The sequence below is a fragment of the Vidua macroura genome, chromosome 3 (assembly GCF_024509145.1).
Source record: "Vidua macroura isolate BioBank_ID:100142 chromosome 3, ASM2450914v1, whole genome shotgun sequence".
In the NCBI taxonomy this organism is placed as follows: Eukaryota; Metazoa; Chordata; class Aves; order Passeriformes; family Viduidae; genus Vidua; species Vidua macroura.
The window spans coordinates 42,634,801-42,653,590 of record NC_071573.1 but is presented as its reverse complement, the minus strand read 5'-3'; the positions used below and the strand labels follow the sequence as shown (position 1 = coordinate 42,653,590).

The following is an 18,790-nucleotide window of genomic DNA, read 5'->3' as shown; positions in this document are numbered from 1 at the left end:
TTGTTTTCATCAGAGAGTTGCTTTCCCTGCCAAGCTGGCAGCAGCTATAGATGAAGCCTTAACAGGGAAACACTTTCATACTGCCTGTGCTAGGAGGGGAGTTCTCCATGAATGACTAAGTGACAGAATACTGACCTTCACCTTCTGATCTTCTTCCTTGTTGTGTTTTGAGGGTTTTGTTTTTTTTTTTTTTTTTTTTGTGGTTGTTGTTTTGTGGGTTTCTTTTTTGTTTTTGTTTTGTTTTGTTTTCTGCTTACCAAGATGCTGGATGGCAGTGAACACAGGGATGCCTACAGATTGGCACATTGCAAGGGCAGAATTCGAAAGGTGAAAAAAACAAGTTTTGTGTAATGCTCAGTTTTCCAGCTCAACAAAGCTAAGGTTTCCTCCAAACCTCAAGCTGTTTCCTACAACCATTCTGAGGATCATCCCCACAGCCTGCTCTGAGGTGTGAGATATTCTGGAAGAAGTTAGTTCTTAGCTTTGGTCCTGAATCAAGCCTCTGTTATTTATGGGCCAGATGTCTCTATGAGTTAGGTGAGCCACTGTCTTTTGTCCACTACAGGGAGGGGAGAGAGATTCCTTGAGGTTAAACGTGTAACTTAATAACTCTAGAGGGACACAGCCCAAGATAAGAGTTAAGAGGGGACTCTGATGGCCAACCCAGTGATAGTGTTTGTTTTTGCAAGTGTTGGAGGGTGTGTTCCCTGGACACATGTGAAGAAACAGCAAAGAAAATACCTGTTTGCAAGGGTGAAAGGGAGGTCAGTGAGATGAGCATTACAATTATTTGCTAGTATGGGCCTCCTCAATGTTCTCTCTATACAGTAGGATATAGGCACTAATGAGCTGGAAAAATATAGCCACAACCCTGTGGATTTAGAAATACACTGAAATACTCTCTGCTTTTTAAATTCTATTTCAAAATTCTTGCAAACAGACTAAAATTTCTCTGCCATGGATATTTCTGGGATGGTCAAAGCACAGTAATTCATGTTTTGAAGTGTGCTGTCTACTTGTACTTGAGATATTGCTGTCATATATCTGGCTTAATCCACTTCTCATGCTGCCAGGTACAGAAAGCAGATGTCTGTCATCACCGACCAGTTTTGTCCCAGACCAGTCCCGGAAGATGTTCAAGCTGCTGACTTACAATGATGCTGTTTAGTCACTATTGGGTTTCCTCCTGTTCCTCAGGGTGACCGTCTCTTCTTTCCTCTTCATGTTGAAACAGGGCTTGTTGAAGGACCTGGTTATCAGGCACTCTCAAAACATGGCCAAGGTCAGTCTGTTTTCTCCACTGTACTGTTTGTACAGCTGTCAGTAATCATGCAGGCTCTGAAATCTCAGCATTCCTTTGGCTCTCTGGCTGCTTTATGATCATTGTCCCCCCGCAGGCATCCGCGTTGAAGCACTGATTTTTGGGGAATAGACGTGTTCTTCCAAGACTTCAGCTTGTACAGGTGTATGTGTAATGTATGTTTAATAAGAGTTGCTCAAAAGGGCTTACAGGGAAGCTTAGCATTGATACTGATGACTTCCATATGGGATGTATTCTTGTCATGGGAACAAAGGAAGTATTTCACCCATTTTGATATCCTTGGACCAGTGAGTAGAGATATGCATGTCATCTATAGGTATCCTTAAAAGACCTGTGCTCCAAGCTTACCCTAATTTGTTCATTACCCTTACATAGCCTGTGATAAACTTAGAAACCACTAATAGAGGCATTTAAAAGTCATTAGGATTGATGTTTCAGTTAATACAGTTTTCTAAATAAGTATTGATTCTCTGGGATTTGTTGGAATAGGTGGATTTTCCTGGAGGACAGAAAATAAAAACTTCATACTGACTTTTTAAAGGTGATTTTTTAAATATAAATGCATATAAAACCTTTATTTATTTGCACTTTGGGGCCTTCACACTGTGACCGAACTATAAAATGTTTGGTCTGTAATAAGTACAGTTTTAATATGATTTCAGTTTTCCAGGTCAGAGCTGATCATACAGCACAGCACTCAGGAATAGCTAGGCCTGAATTTTGGAGACACCTGCAGAAATAACAGCCTGTAACCAAGTCACAGCTTTTGCGTATGTATGCGTTTCTGTGGGGAGGTTTTCAGCCCTCAGTGTCTTCAAGATCATCATCCATGACACAAAATTACATTGTTAGACTACTACCTTTTCTCCAGCTCATTTCGAATGGACAAAGGTCTGTAACACAAGTGTACTTCCTCTACTCATCTTGAATTCTTTGTTTTGATGCAGCTGTGTCAAAACTCTCCCCTGAGACCAAGCATAAAAATTCTGGTTTCTGTGCCTGGACCAAGACAGATTTACCTTTCTGCGGAGTATAAGACTCACAAGCCCTCTGTGGCATAGGGGCAGCAGACAAAGCCTATTAGTATGATGCGAAAACATTGTTCCAGAGCACCTGGGTATAAAAAGGCAGAATTAACTCTGTGTTAGCATTTAAACAACCAGGTGAAACCTGTCAGTACTGGTCACTGTGACCCACTTGAGCAGAAGAAACTTGGATGAAAGCAGCCACTAGGTATGGGAAGGTAACAAGCTATATAGAAAAGTAGATGGAAGACCACCAACACACTCTGAAGCAAAGGCTTCTTCAATACACGTCTGTAACTGGCACCCCCTGTACTTGACCCCTCATAATATGGCTAGCTTAACTAGTGCCAGTTCAAAAGGCAAATGTCCATTCTCTGTGACCAAACTGGTCAGCTATCAGTCTCCTTTCCCTTCCTCATCAGGTCTGGAAGGTCCCAGACAGAATTCTTCTCCCTGTTCCCTATCAGCCTCAAGGTTCCTGGACTCTGGGCTCCCTTCCTTACCAGCCTTGAAGGTCCCAGGCACCCAGGTTGTGATGACACCATCACAAAACAGGGAGGTGTGGCAGAACACAGAGCACTGTCTATAAAATCAAGCAGTTATGAGAGTGGGACTTGGACCACAGTTGCCACTGGACAGCAAAACCCAAGATCTTCCAGTGGTCAGGGATACTTCCACCATCATCTGCTTCCCCTAAGTTCTGAGTGATTCATATTTTTCCACGTTTTTATTCCATATTATGATTATTATATTGATACTACAAGCCAAGTATTAAGATTTGACCCATTCTGCAGAGCATCCAGGTGATTAGGAACTGTAAGCCAACCTGTGATTCAAATTTTGTGCTAAGCTACCTAGAAAATTATGAGATGCTGATTCTAATTATAAAAATCATGTTCAGTTCTGGTCACAGAATTGTATGCTACGCCAATCATAAAATTCTGTTTAAAAAAATAAAGCTTTAATTATAATTACAACTTTGTGTCATCATCCTTCCACCCCATAGTGGTGGATAAATCTATTCTGGCCCAACTGGGAATAAAGCACTTAGAAGAAGCTGCATACAAATACCTGGTGCAGATATTTTTTTCAGCAAGGGAAAATATTTATTCTGGTGTAAGTATATCAAATAGCTCATTCTCCAGTCTAATAAAAAGCAACAGATGGCTCTTCAGCTCTGCATTGTGGAAGGGGTCTACTACGTGGAGAGGCCAGTCACAGAAAAAAGTCTGATGAAGTCACAGAAGGTCCCTGAGACCAGCAGTACCAACAGAGCCTATGCTCAGGGGGCACTTAATCTCCATTTCCCCCTATAATCACCACAGACTCTCCACATGCACCAGCTGCTAGTGTTAGTGTTACAAAAGACGGAGGGTTTTGCACTGGAGCACGTAGGAGGTGTTTCGTTTGTTTCTTTATCCTGCAGAACAAGGGAAGCTTCTTGTTGGGGTTTGGAGTCTGTCGCTGGGAGTGGTTAATGTGAGGTGTGCAGCATAGCTTATGCAGGGAAGGTTCCCCTAACCTGTCATTTCTTGTGTGGGTGTGTTTTGCCCTGGAGCAACCTTAACTGCTTTTTTTAACAGAACTTTTTGGTGGGAATTGTTAGGAAAGCATTTCTCTAGCTACCTAAGCCTTGCTGTGTTTTTTTGGCCCTACCTATACCACAGCATTCTGTACATTGGGAATTCTCAAGACTTGATAGTCATCTCAGTGGCACCCAATTTAAAGATAATTATTCCTGATTTACATAGGCATGAATAAGGCCTTTCCATATATAATATATTGCCTCTCTCAGATGTAGACACAAAGGCCATTCTCAGATTCCTTCTCATAGAGAGTTAAGTGTGGATGAATCAGATTAACTCCTTTGCCAAGAGCCATTACTTCCAAACTGCAGCGTTGGAGAGGACCAAGAGGGTGAAGGAGAATATGTATTTGGCACTGCAGTGCAGGGGCAGCAGGGGGTCCTGAGGGCTGTAGGAACTGAAAAGCATCTGAGATTCTTTGAGGTTCATATGATTCAGATGAGAGACCTAGGCAAGAATACCAAAAACAAACAAACAAACAAACAAACAAAAACAAAAACAAAAACAAAACAAAACAAAAAAACCCAAGCAAATTCTGCTGTTATGCAATTGGATTTACCTTTTCTGATGAGACCCATACCCTGAGGTTCCCTCACTTTTCTGACTCCCAAAGCTAAAGGAAACATTTTAGGTTTTCTTTGTTTGCAGCTCTTACTCCACCAGCATCTTTTCCAAAACTACAACACATTATAGCTTTAGCTCTTACATTTTCTCTGCCCTGCCTCCATTCTGTGGAAGAAAAGCCCAGCATTTAATGATCAAGCCAATCTGGAGCAGATAGAAATACAAATGATCATATAATTTCAATTAGACTTTGCAAGGGGCTCAGACACAGAGCAGGGCATGGGAGAGATGAAGGAGAAAGGTTAATTTCTGCATTTCACTTCTACTTCATTAAGGGTGTTGGTGTTGATGCAAAATAAAGATACTCTCACCTTGAATTCCTCCAAAGCAATTCTTTTATGTGGTTGCCTCAGTAGAATGAAATCTTTATGAAATAGCCAGCACACCCACCCAGACATAAGCCAGGCACTAACTGTTCATGTTTGGAAACAAACTTGCCCCATGCGTACATTATTCACAGCCGGTCACTTGCCAGTTTTCCCTTAGAAGATATAAACTAAACATTAGGAGTAAAGGTGATGCATAGTTTTGTCTCTTTTTTTTTTTTTTTTTTGTTGTTGTTGCAGCAAATCTGTGGGTTCTCTCTATCCTTTTTTTCCACTCACTCGTTTACAAGTCAGCTAAATCAATGGTGAATTCCTAAAGTCTTCCTGCTGATCCACTCAAAGGCTGCACCATGGTGTATCACTTGGATCCTGAAATCTCAAATTCTACCAGCAGTAAAATATTCACAGCTTTCAAACCTTATTCCAGGAAACTAGGAAATCATCCTTCTGATCCATCCTGCCACTGCTGTGGGCATCTCTGTTGCCTGAGAAACATAACAGGTTGTTGTTGTAACAGCTAGAGACCAGCTGACTTCCCGCTTCCTTTCCTCAACCAGCTACGAAACTCCTCGGTCATGGAACAGTCTCAAATTGACCATCTGACCCCAGTTTATGCAATTCCCCTGTGACCGTTTCATAAGCTTTTTGTCACTTCACTTCACTCAATTGTTTGTGGAAAGCATTCACAGTTATCCTGGCTAATGGGAACGTTTCGGTGTGACAGCTTGCCCCGTGGCTAAGCCCTCCATCTCCAAGGCAACCTCACAATCTTGCTCTAAGAGTACTACGTCATGTCATGAGATAAAATGAAACCCAAAAGGATATGCTGGGACAATTCCAGCTCTAACTACCCATGGTGCTATTTAGCTTTAGCAGAAACTTTAGGAAACGTTCCCAGGCTGGTTATTTAAACATGGGAGGGCACCACAAAGATAGCATTTGTCTCTAAAGCTATACAAGCCATACAGGGGCATGAAGAGCTACACCATGAGCTCTGCCAGGGATCCCAGGGATCTTAAACAGTTTCCACGGAGCTACATTGAAATGATTGAGGGCAGAAAGAAATGGTAATTTCATGTGTCTGACAAATCACCTGGGTCCTACCTCTGTGCAGCTCCATTACTTGAAGCTGTAGGTGTTGAAGCAGCCTCACTAGTGTGGTTCTTGAGCTGGACCCACCACACTCCTCTGTCTGCCCTTCACAGAGTTCAGCTGAGTCAGTGTTTAGCTCGGACTTTTACAGAAAAGGAAGGACTCCTTTCCTGCTCCCTTGACTGCCATGTTGAGGTGGTCTTTGCTGATAGTACTGCAGAGGACCAGAAGCCTCACTGAAGGACATTGTGTAGGAGTGTTGCTGAAGCAGTTCATTGCTCAAAGCAGCAGACTTCAGGGATAAAATTAATAGAGAAGTTCCAAGCCTCTACAGTGGTTGTTTTCAGTTGGTTTCTGCACTCAGAAAGGCACAGATCCTGTCTTGTCTATGCACTTGTGCAGTGTCCTCACAACTCTGAGTCTTGGAAAACACTTCTTTCCCATGTGAAAGCTGAGTTACCAACCTTGTCTTAGGATCAAGAGCAGAGTTGTGTGCAATCCATATACAACATCTTAGTGTGACCTTAAGTCTCTGAGAAAACCTTGTTGGTTTGTTGTTAGCTTGTTTGGGTGTTTTGCCCTACCCTAAATCCTCACAACTCCTTTCTCCTACCAATTCCTCCTTCAAAATGTTGCTATTCCACCTTCACACTTGTGGAGGTGCAGGTGCCATACTCTTCAGGCATAAAGAAGGGAAAGGGGAAAGGTTTAAATACCAGCTAGAAGAAAATGAAAAATACTGCAACTAACCTGTTACCAAAGTGGTTTAACATTGCCACATTTAAGTGGATTGTTTCAGAAGAAAAACCCCAACCAGTTCTTTTTCACAACAGCATCCTGTTGAAGTCAAACAAGTTGAATATCTCAGTGCATGTGCAAAGTGTCACTGAATCAAACAAAAATCAGCGGAAGACCTGACCTTCACTCCCTACAATTAGCTGAAAATTCTCCACTGCTGGGAAGCATTCGGAAGCAGGCACTCTTTCTACTCTCCTGTGACATCAATAAAACCAAAACAGCTCTGCTTTTTTGTCCAAAGAGCTGCCAAGAACAGGGAAATAGCACAGTTTAAAAAAAAAAAAAAAAAAAAAAAAAAAAAAAAAAAAAAAAAAAAAAAAAAAAGTATGTGTTTCCAAAAGCAGTTTTGTACATCTTCTAAAACAAAAGGCTGTGCCTGAACGTGTGCAGTGATAACACTGACACAAATAATTTCATGTCCTGATTTTGCCCCATAGAAATCTCCTATGCAGCTGGTAGGGCAGCAATCAAGCTGTTGCACAACTCAATATGCAGATCAGGCCTGAGGAAGTTCTGCCAGGATTCTCTTTGTCCTCTGTTTTTCAAGTGTGATTGAAATTTTGTTTTCTTAGATTAGGAAATTGGAGAAAGGTTTTATGTTACACTTCTGAATAATTTTGAACACTGCATGACAATCACGTGTTCTCAACAGTTGAAAATACCAGGTGTGAGCAACTCCTGCTTGGCTGCCTGAAGACTTTAAAGCTCACTGTCAAAGTTTTACTTCTCTGCTATCTGAGTGAGGTGAGTTACTGTCCTCCTGAATCTGTTGACAGATTCACCTGATATTCAAGTTTGTCAAAAGCTGTTTATTTGTTAAACGCAAAAGACCTGATACTGGGCTAGTGGCCCGGCTCTTCCAGAACTCCCACAGGCTGGGCTCCACTAACTTTCGACTCTGAAGCATTTGCATTTCACAGCTGGGCTTATCTGATTTCTAGTAAGGTGCAAGTTCCACCCAAAAATTTTTCCTTACTCAGGATGTTTATAATCACTTCTGGAGACTCTTTCCCTCTGTCAAATCAGATCGACCAGTTGACCAACAGATTAAAAAATTATTAAGGGTGGGGAGGAAGGACAGGCACACACACACAAAGGCTGCAAGCACTCCACCTTTGTGCTCATATGAGCTTTGTTTCCTTGGGAATCCAGCTACTAAAACAGGCAACAGCTGTGACAAGAAATAAGCTCTATCAGCAGAGGAGCAAGACTGATTTTGATTTGGGGATTTGCAAGACCCATCCCTATTTTAAACATGTCGGAGGAATCCATCAGGATGCATGTATAGGAAAGTATGAACCTAGTGGGCAAGCAGACTTTTTGTAGCTTATGAGCATAAGATGTGAAGCATCATCAAGAACCCTCTGTGCTGGGAAGTGTTTACAGTGTGCATCCATCTCCTTTGTGCTCGTTCCTGCAGTGAGAACACTCCTGTCCTGAGAGCACTCACACCAAGTCTCCAGTAGAGGAAACATAATTTTTACCATCCTGAGTTTGGGAATTTGCCTCCTCTGTACTAGCAACTACATCTGCTGCTTCTGAGATTTCTTTTCCTGGTATCAGGTGGCTTCACTATCAGATTTTTTCGGTGTACAATTAGTGTCTCCAGTTTCCAGACCCTGTCTCAGTGTCAGTTTGCCATCCTCCCCGGTCTCCTTCCCCTGGCATACCACGTGGATGGGCACTAAGGGGAGTGGTGCTGCGGCACCTGGTGCTCCGCTGGGGGTGGCTCCCAGTCACCTTGCCTGGAAGGAGAACACCTGGATCCTGACGTACTGGGGAGGAAAGGGGCACTAAGGAGACAGGAGTGGACAGGAGTAAGCAGAGGACACAGTCTCAAGCTGTGCCAGGGAAGGTTTAGGTTGGACGCGAGCAGGAATTTCTTCACAGAAAGAATGTCACAATTGGACATTGGGATGGGTTTCCCGGGAAAGTGGTGGAGTCACCATCCCTGGAAGTGCTTAAGTGTTTTGAGTGTCCCTGGACATGGCACTCAGTGCCATGGTCTGGTTGACATGATGGTGTTCAGCCGTAGGGTGCACTCGATGATGTCAGAGGTCTTTTTTAACCCAACTGATTCCGTGATTCTCTGGAAGCCGGGGACGAAAGGGGCAGTAAGGAGTCAGTCAAGGGGTGAGGGGAAGGCGACATGACAGCCGCTTCGTGCGCATCTGGGCTGAGGAATGTCGCTGGATTTCTGCGGGTCCAAGCCGAGGACCATCGTTGCCCTGGAGGCGGGACACGCAACCCAGAGCTCCGCCGCTCCACGCCGACCGCCCCGCACGGCACTACATCGCCCGGCACTACATGTCCCGTCGTGCCGCGGGCGCTGAGGCCCTACGACGGGGTCGCACACTAGCTGCCACGGAGTCGCCTTCTCGGAGCACGTCCCGGCCTTGGCGCTGCTCCGATTTCGCGGGCAGCAACGCCCAAATCACGCTCCGTGCCGCCACTGCTCCGCACCGCGCCTCCCGCGCCGCGGGCGGCGGGCCGGGCTGCTGCCGCCTGTATGGCGTTTCGCCATCAGGCACCCGCTGGCGCCCCTCCATGGCGCCGGCAGGGCGGGGACGGCGGGCGGTGCGTCGGGGTCCTTTGCGGCCTGCGGGGCGGCTGCGGGTTGCCGGGGGGACGCGGCGCGGCGGCGGCTCCGTGATGAGCGGCAAGGAAGGTGATATCCCCTTCCCTTCCCTTCCCTTCCCTTCCCTTCCCTTCCCTTCCCTTCCCTTCCCTTCCCTTCCCTTCCCTTCCCTTCCCTTCCCTTCCCTTCCCACCCCACCCCACCCCACCCCACCCCACCCTACCCTCAGGAGACCGAGGCGTGAGGAGCTGGAGCTGGCGAAAGCGGGGGGAGGCCCCGCGGCTCGAAAGGGACGGGGGTGCGGAGCCTCTGCCGTGCCCGGCGGTGCCCTTGGACTGTGCCGTGAAACTCGTACTGGGAGTGGCCGCTCCTTCACGGGTGCCCTGCCTTCCCGCTGGGGCTGTGCGGGTGCGTCAGAGAACGTGGCTATAGGGGTCTGTATCCCTGGGTGGAAAAGCAGATGCCACAGAGGGAAGCTGAGTGTGTGAGGCCCGTAAAGCATTTGTGCTAACTGTTCAGTATAGTGTGTGTATATATGGATATAAAATATGTATACAGCACAATATATATGTGAAATACATATTTTTCACAGCTTGCTCTGCCGTCTCTGTGTTGGTTTAGCCCTGGCAGTCACAGAATCAGTCACAGAACGGGTCAGGCTGGAAGGGACCACGGGGCGGTCATTTGGTCCAACCTCCCTGCTCAGGCAGGGTCACCCTAGAGCACAGGATTATGTCACAGGATTGTGTCCAGATGGTTCTTGAACACCTCCAGTGAGGGAGACTCCACAACCTCTCAGGACGACCTGTTCCAGTGCTTGGTCACCTGCACAGTGAAGTTCTCCCGCGTAGTCAGGAAGAATGAAACTTCCTGTGCATTGATTTCTGCTTGTTGCCTCTTGTCCTATTGCTTGGTACTACTGAGAATCACACAGACCTCCCTTCAGCACTCTTTCAGGGGGTGCATTTAATGTTTTCAACTGATAGAGGCAAAACAAAACCCTGAACCCATGCCCAGCATAAAAGAAAGAAAAAATTATTTTCAGTTTGCTCTTTAAGAAAGTAGCTACGCCCACTTCTTGTTTTGGTTTGGGATAATAAACAATTAAGCGGAAGCATTCTAAAATCCAGTGTTCCCTTGGTTCTTCTTTTAAGGACTCGAGAGAACTTCACGTATTTAAAAGGTATGCCTGTATTCAAGTTTGCCAAATTTTTGGCTCTGTTAGGAACAGTGTCCAGCTGTCACCAAAAGAAGGGAGAGGGAGGAATGGTTGACACATGGGTGACACAATGAGTTAGTCCAAGGTGAAGGAAGGATAAAAGGAAGAAATAATACAAGGTGTAAATCAGGAGTAAAACATAGTCCAAAAGAGATGAGTTCTGGGTGTACGTCTGAAAAGGAGAGTTAAGGAAGAGGCACACAAAGCAGTAGAAGTGAGCAGCTACATTCAGAGAAGAAACTGGTTAATGGGCAGAGCGTAAGGGCCTAAGAAGCTACACTGCAGGAGCTAAACCTATATCCCTGATTAGGGGTAGTCTGCTTAAATTGTGCCTTACTTCTTCACGTTACTGAAGACCTGTGACATAAATCACAGATTTCCATGCAACCATTTGCTTATGGCAATGAAACATAAAAGGATGTGAAGACCCAAAGACCTTACAAAAAAAAAGGCTTAGGTTCCTGCCATGCTTATCCATTGAAGTGGATTTCTTTTTCTAATTTTCACTAGCAATGTGGTAGAAGAAGTAACATGATAATGTGAAGCTGACGTCAGTTGATAATAAGGTTCGTCCAGTTACCTTATTCTATCCTGTAGAATATGATTGCAGTCAGGAATGCTCTGAAGACAGCATTCTGGTGCTCCTTTTGCTCTTGCAAAACTATTTTTTAATTTTTTTTTTTTTTGTGTCTACTATTTAATAGGATCAGGTGGGTTCAGAAAACTAAAGCATGATAATTTTCCACATGGTCAAAGAAGAGAAGAAAAAGAGAATGTTAATCCACCTTCAGCTTTGATGACATCTTTTAAATGTAAGTAAGCATTTGGAAAACCAGATTTTAAAAATGTGGTGTAGAAATTGCTAGGAAGTTATTAGCGAAAAAAACCAGCTCTCTCCAAGGGAGAAGCTTGAAACTAATTCGACTCATACTCCGTACCTTTAGAGCTTAGTGTTCTGCATTTTGTGCAATGAAGTCCTGGGAGTGGGATTTTGCATAGCTCTGCCTAGGTCATGACTTGCTCCTGTTTCCATCCCACCTGCTGTTCCCCCTGCCCTACTCACTTGTGTTGAACCTGATGCTGAGCAAATGCACAAGTGTTCAGCAAGGCAAAGGTGACAGCAAACTGTAGGATCTTCAGAGGTGTAATACAAAATCTTAGCCACCGGGGCAACAGGAGGAGATGGTGACCTTTGGGAAACTGAGGACGCTCCAACCTTGGCTGTGATGCACAAATGACTAAACTACTGAAATGTAAATCTGGATACATTGTTTTAAGAGTTGGTAGTTGTTTATAACTGCACTTTTTTAAAAAAAGACTTAAACTAACTAATATAGACCTTCATGTAGTCACTTTATTCACTTTTAATGCTTTTTAAATATTAACATATACTGGAAGTTCTTTAAAAAGGCAGGTCCCTTCTGCCAAATTGTTTTTATAGGATTTTTGACCAAACCAGATTTAAACTCCAGTAAATTTAAATTTCTTGTTGGACAACTCCTAACAAAGCAAAGCTCACCTTCAGAAATGAGAAGCCTTGACTGAAGAAGGAAGGAGATTTGAGATGGGGAATAGATTAATTCTTGTTGTAAAATTTTCCCCGTGCCACATATTTTTTATGAAGCTAAGAAGGGTAAAATATAAGCTGACTGGCTGCTTTAGATGGTTAATATGTACTTCAATGTCATATAACTTCCTGGCTTTTTTAAAAACGGGTGTTTATATTTTTCTGTGTAAATCAGCTTGGCAGATGATTAACCATGACCCCTGAACTTTGCCTAGAGAAGCTGTGGCTGCCCCATCTCTGGAAGTGTTCAAGGCCAGGTTGGAGGGGGCTTTGAGCAACCTGATCTAGTGGAAAGTGTCCTTTTGGACTAGCTGATCTTTAAGGCTTCTTGCAACCAAACCACTCTATCATTTATATTGAGTATTGTATATATACACTTGCTCTTGAATTGAGTAGAGCAACTGTACTTTCAACTTTAATTTTTCACTGTCATGAACATCAGTTTCTCATAAAGTTGCTACTAGTTCCACTTCAAAACAGTTGTTTCCCTCCCTTCTCATGAGATCCATTCATCCATGTTTGGTTAATTTCAGAAAGAATTTAAGGGACATGGTTTCTTCAAAGTTTTTCAAAGATCCACTCTTTGTATTTATTGCAGAAGTGTTTACTGCAATACAAAGTGCACCAAGTGCACTGCCCCAGATAAAGATACTGGTGGTCTTTGTCTCCATGTCAGGCACAAGCATTAGGAAAAGGTATGCTCCAGATGGTTTATAATTGAGCAAGTTGTGTAAGTGAACCAGTTGTGCACTATTTCTGTGTATGTTGTCTGAATCTAAACAACTTAATCATAGAATCACAGACTGTGCTAAGTTGGAACCGATCCATCAGGATGATTGAGTCCAACTCCTGGCCCTGTGTAGGACATCCCAAGAATCACACCATGTGCATGAGAGTATTGTTCAGTCATTTCTTGAACTCAGAGAGGATTGTTGCTGTGACCATTTCTGTTCCAGTGCCCAGTCACCCTCTGGGTGAAGAATCTTTCCTGATACCTAACCTAAATCTCCCCTGACATAGCTGCAGGCTGCTTCCTCATGTTCTGTCACTGGTCACCAGAGTGAAGAGATTGGTACCTGCCCTGCTTTCTTTCCCTCATCACCCTCTGTCTCCTCCAGGCTGAACAGACTGAGTGACCTCAGCTGCTGCTGGAACAGCTTCCCCTCCAGACCCTCCACCATCCTCATTGCCCTCCTTTGGATGCTCTCTGAGACCTTAGGACCTTTTTAATATTGTTTTGCCCAAAAAGCACACACACAATATTTGAGGTGAGGCCATCCCAGTGCAGATCAGAGCAGGACAAATCCCCTCCCTTGCCCAGATGGTGATGCTGTGCCTGATGCCCTCCAGGCCAGGGTTGGCCCTCCTGGCTGCCAGGGCACTGCTGGCTCATGTCCAACTTGCCATTGACCAGGACCCCTAGGTCCATTTCTGCAGCAGGGCTCGTCAGCCGCTCATTCCCTGGTCTGTACACTCAACCACTCAATTAATTTGCCTAGTTAATGTGTGGCCTTAAATGGGTGTACGCATTTTGCTCTTTTTAATCCTTGAAAGAAAGATGTGCTTGAATTGATCTATTTGCACCAATGTTTCCCAAAAAAGTAATGAGAAATTGTTTTCTAAAATAGTCATAAGAATCACGGAATGGTCTAATTAGTCAAAACCCAAGGAGTTACACCTTTTTTTTTTGAAGTGTGTTTTAAATATGACAGGTCAGTGATAAAGAGAGTGGATGCTACCTTGATTTGTAAGATTAAGGTTTAGTAAATGTAATTTTTAATGGTCTGATTTAGCACCACCAAAATTATCAATAGAGTATGAGTCTCTACTTTCAGTGCTAAATTATACATTACAGTGGAATATGTGTAGGAAATGACCGTGTGGTTTTGCTGTGTTAGTTTGGAGAACCCCCAAGTTCTAATCCATTGCAATTTTAGGCAATAGCACAATACAGTAGGTTTTTTTGCATCTTGTTAGGCTAAACATTATTGCCTTTGTCTGATTTACTTTAGAATATAAAACACTTCAAAGTAGTCTCTACCAGGTTTAAAACCTAATATAAAAGTCTAAAAGCCACAACTATCCAGAAAATGTAGGGGGTGTTGCTAATATTGCAGATATTCAGAACAGTGAATTTCCCAGTAGATGACATTTCTAAATGGTCCTTGGAAATGTCATCTGTGTCATCCTATGAAAGGAAGTCACCCTTCCTCAAGTTCCTATCACTATGATCTGAGGGAAAATTTCTTGATGATAATTCAGGGGTGGAATTGGCTCTCAGTATTTCCAAGAGACACATCAAACAGATATGTATAAGAATTAAAAGATCAGTAGGAGCATTTGTGACTTATATTAGAGTTTCAGAATAAGATTGGGAAGAAAAGAACAAAATGAGAAGAACCAAGTTTTTACCAAGGCAATAAGAAATACAGAACTATTTTTCTAGTGTCATATAAACCTCGCTTGCCAGAGAACTGCTGTGGTTTTTAAAAGGTTGTTCACTTGTCAGACCCTTTAAAAATGTAACCTCTTGGTTTATTTTTGCATCTTCTTTCACATACTTTGACACCTCAGACATATATATAGGAAATTTGTTAGATATCTTGTAAACATCTATTAGTGATTTATTTACTAAAATAATGGTGTATAAAATGTTAATGGTATTCGTGAAACGTTCATAGTATTTGACTGTCCAAACCAGATATGCTTCCTCTCTTCTCTGTATTTGTTGTAGTTAGAGAGAACTAACATCAACAAATCAGAAATCTTATTTTAAGTAATTGATCTCACTTTTCTTTAGTATTTCTAATCCTTAGGGATATTAAAATACTCAACTTTTGGCCAAGTCTAGCTGGGATGTGAAATGCAACCTTTCTTATAACTAAACGGTGCATTTTGAGCAGTATATGTACCTTAGCCAGATGCTTTTTATTTGATTGGTTTAGGCACTGGTGAATCTTATTAACAAATGATTGTAGGGTTTTAGTTTTTGATTTGTCTTGCTGAATTGGGATGACATTTTCAGACCGTTTCCAGAACAGCAGTATTGTGGAATAGATTTTATTAGCAAAACCAAATATTTTACCTTAAAAATTGTTTAGGCTGCTTTAAGGCATCATCAGGATTGATATCTACTTAAACCTGACTTACTAAACAAAGGTAGCATTAATGATGAATTTTGCAGCTCTGGCAGGTGATAGGCAGTGATGGTGTCTGCAGCTGTGCCCCACACAGGGACAGCCCATCTTGGGGAAAGGTGCCCAGGGGCAAGGCTGGTGGGGTCTGTAAGGAGTTAGTGCAGCACAGGTGCTTTGCTCTTCCCCTGCACTGTGTTCGTGTGACAACTGAGTTTTGCTGTTGCGATTGACTCTGCAGCATTCCAGCTGGAGATTGACACCAGGCACGATAAATACGAACGGCTTGTGAAGCTCAGTCGGGATATAACGATCGAAAGCAAAAGAACGATATTTCTGCTCCACAGGTTCGCCAGGTGAGTCACACTGAGTGTGAAAATGTTCACAGAAGCCTACAGTCTGCCTTGCAGTGTTGTCTGTGAGCAACAGCTGCAATGTTCTGTTGAGAGGAATTTAATTAACTTCCCATAAACATCCTTTAGGGTGGATGCAAGCTAATGAATGCACACTCCAGTTAGAGATTTAAAAGGTGCTGGTTCAGGTTTCTGAGTTGGTTTATTGGTTTATTAAACCAGTGTAAAGCAGTAGGGTGAGCAGCAGATGAGAGCCTTCCAGCTTTCAGCAAGCTGTGAGAGAGAGGTATGCACCCTTCCTTCAGGTTACTTGCTCGGGCAGTTCTGTCACCATTTTGATTGTTGCACCCCCACCCGAGGTCATCAATGCAAGTAGGAGGTGACTTGGGGTCTGTTTATGTAAATACTACAGCTGGATAGGCTTCTGTGTGAAGTTTTGAGCTTCCATATGTTCTGTGTTCTCACGAGCCTTCAAGCAATCTTTGGAAAACAGGGACAAACTAGAAGAGCAACAAGAAAATTTGAAGCTTTGCATAGCCTGGTGTATGAAGTGTTTGCTGTATGTGGCAGACACTGGCTTTGCATGTTATAACAGCTCTCCCTGATACTTTTCTTTGTAATTTCATTTATCTTAATTTGCATTTTGTTACCTATCAATATATTTATTTTGAAGTAGTAACTATTTATAGTTGCAGTTATAAATGCAGATTATGAAGTTGCCTGCTCTTTAACTTGGTTTTCTTCTGCAAAGAAGGTACTGTGATAGTTCCACTAACCTCTACAGCCTTGACTGTAAATAACTACTCCCACTGCAGGGGCTAGGTAGCTGGGAACTTGTGGAGGAAAGAACAGCAACAAAGAACTCCTCATTACTCTGAATTTAGATTTCTGTTTTATAAGGCATTCGTTTTTGTGAGAATGGAAGTTTTCCATGCTGTATTTTGTATTTCCTTCTTCATTGCTTTTTGCAATTATTGTGGCTTTAATTTCAGTAAATTTTACTGTTTGCTTTTAAATGTTTTCTTGAGACCAATTAATCAGTAGTTCCTTAAAGAGACTGTAAACTAATATACCATGTAGATTATTTGGGCTCAAGGGAGGAGACAGTTTAAAGGAAATTAGCTAAACTAAACTTTAAATACCAAGTATATGTTATGGTTGTGAATCAGATATTTCAGCTGTTCCTGAACAGCATAGTCCATAACTACTTCCTTAAAAAAAAAAATCACATGTAGAAGTACATAATGTATTGTTTTTTGCAATACTGTCAAGTATTGCAAAATATTAAATTTTTTTTAAAGAAGTTGAAGGACTTCTGTAAATACTGCTAGTTTTCTGGAATATTTTTTGAAGCCTTTGTATGTGTTTCTCCTTTTTCTTACTTAAACAATAATCATGACTGTAGTTTGGAATAAGCATCATGCTACCAGAACCCTGACCGGTTGATTATTTTCTTGGTAAGAATCTACAGAATTTCAGAATCTGCAATAGGTATCTGTGAAAGTTAAACTGTTTCTCATTCTAGTATCAGTTTTGCTTTTTCTTGAAGCCAGAAAAAATGTATTGATTAGTAAAAGAAAAATTGTAATGTTTTTTAACTGTTTGTTCATGCTGGAAACTGCTCTTTCAGTTTCTGTTTTATGATTGCAGTGCTCCCAATGGGAAAGAAATACTAAGTGAATCTGAAGTCAAGCTAGATGCTGTCCGACAGAAGATCAAGCAGGTTGCACAAGAGCTGATTGGAGAAGACATGTATCAGTTCCACAGAGCTATATCTCCAGGTAAATAATTTAAAACAAGGAAGAGTGTGCAGTTTTGAACTAAGCTTATTTTTCTTTATGTAGCAATACTTCATCTTCATACTGCAGATCTGAATTTGTTACATTTCTGTGGTTATAAATCAGGACTCAGGTTGATCTTTATTACTAGCAAAGTTAGCGTCTGGTATTAGAGAAGCTATTGTCCTACAGTTTCGTTGCAGTTTAAAGAAAGATGTAAACGGGAGTCTACAACTGGAACAATTTGGACCCTGCCCTAAACTGAAGTTGGGAGTATTTCTCACAAATGTACTGGCTGTTCTTCTTTGACTGAGAGGAATATATGTAGCACACTCATTTGCCCCTCCTGAAGGGTTACAGTTTCTAAGAGGAGAGTGGGAGAAACTGTATTGTGAAATGTTCCATTTTGAGTGATTAAGTGATTTGGAGTTGATAAAGTTAATGAATTTAAATCCTTAGTTTAGCATTTTCTTGCTTCTAGACTCAAAATGTGCTTCTGCCTCTCTGCTACAAGTATTAAACCAGTTTGTGTGTTTCAGTCACATCTTTTTTTGCTCCTCTCTGTAAACAGCAGTCTTTGCCAATATTCTTGAGATATTAAATCCCAGTTCATTCATGACTCTTGCTGTCAAACCATATTTCTTTGCTGACTCCTTGCTGACAATCTGAATATTACCTAAAATTGGTATGCCTTGGTTGTGGTAACACATGAGTAAAATATGTAACTGCTTCTTTGACATTTTAGTCATGGTATAGAAGTGTCATTTTAAACAATTTGGAATTGTGTATATCTTTCCTTGTTTAGGCAAAACTTCTTCATCTGATGAGAGCTGAAGATTTGCCCTGAATTATTTAATTGTTTAAAAATGTCCATAAGATTGATTTGATAAACCAGCAGCAATACGTTTCTGTAATTTACAAGACAAACAACGCTCAAGGTAACTTGTGCTCATGTCTTACACAAACTTTGGTGTAAGAGTGACACAGGTCTTGAGTCTCAGTTTAGCAATTTAGAGCCAGAAGGAGTGTGCCCTGATAATCTTCAATGGCTCTTATTAATTCCACACTCCTCTTACCTGTGATGCATTGGGTTGCTCAAATTAGATATAAATAGTTTTTCTTTGAGCCACTTAATCTGTATGTGTCTTGCTGCTATTTATAGCCAAGTACTGTAGTGACACAATGCAAAGAGATAATTCAAAATGCTGACACTACAGATGAACTTAAACTGTGAACAATACAGATGAACTTAAACTGTGAACAATACTATTCAAAGTGTATTATGAGTATCTTAACACATTAAAAATATCTTTTGATTTTCATTTTAACTACTGCTTATAAAAGCTGAGAATCCTTGCATTCAGTTTTATGAACAAAGGTTTTGGAAAG

The 18,790-nt window shown here is 42.1% G+C and overlaps 1 protein-coding gene across 4 annotated transcripts in view; it reads left to right on the top strand.

Annotated features, from left to right (window-relative positions):
• The window catches only part of TSNAX (translin associated factor X), a 56,024-nt gene that overhangs the window by 20,900 nt on the left and 16,334 nt on the right, over positions 1-18,790 (top strand). Inside the window, exons 1-5 of one of the 4 annotated variants that reach the window (XM_053972181.1) lie at positions 9,388-9,440; positions 11,080-11,135; positions 11,274-11,381; positions 15,512-15,626; positions 17,274-17,404. In XM_053972181.1, the coding sequence (XP_053828156.1) occupies positions 11,366-11,381; positions 15,512-15,626; positions 17,274-17,404 (262 nt within the window). In that variant the 5' untranslated portion in view covers positions 9,388-9,440; positions 11,080-11,135; positions 11,274-11,365. Of the gene's footprint in view, positions 1-9,372; positions 9,441-11,057; positions 11,136-11,273; positions 11,382-15,511; positions 15,627-17,273; positions 17,405-18,790 lie in introns of those variants that run through there. The other 3 variants (XM_053972180.1, XM_053972182.1, XM_053972184.1) reach the window with 3 other exon arrangements.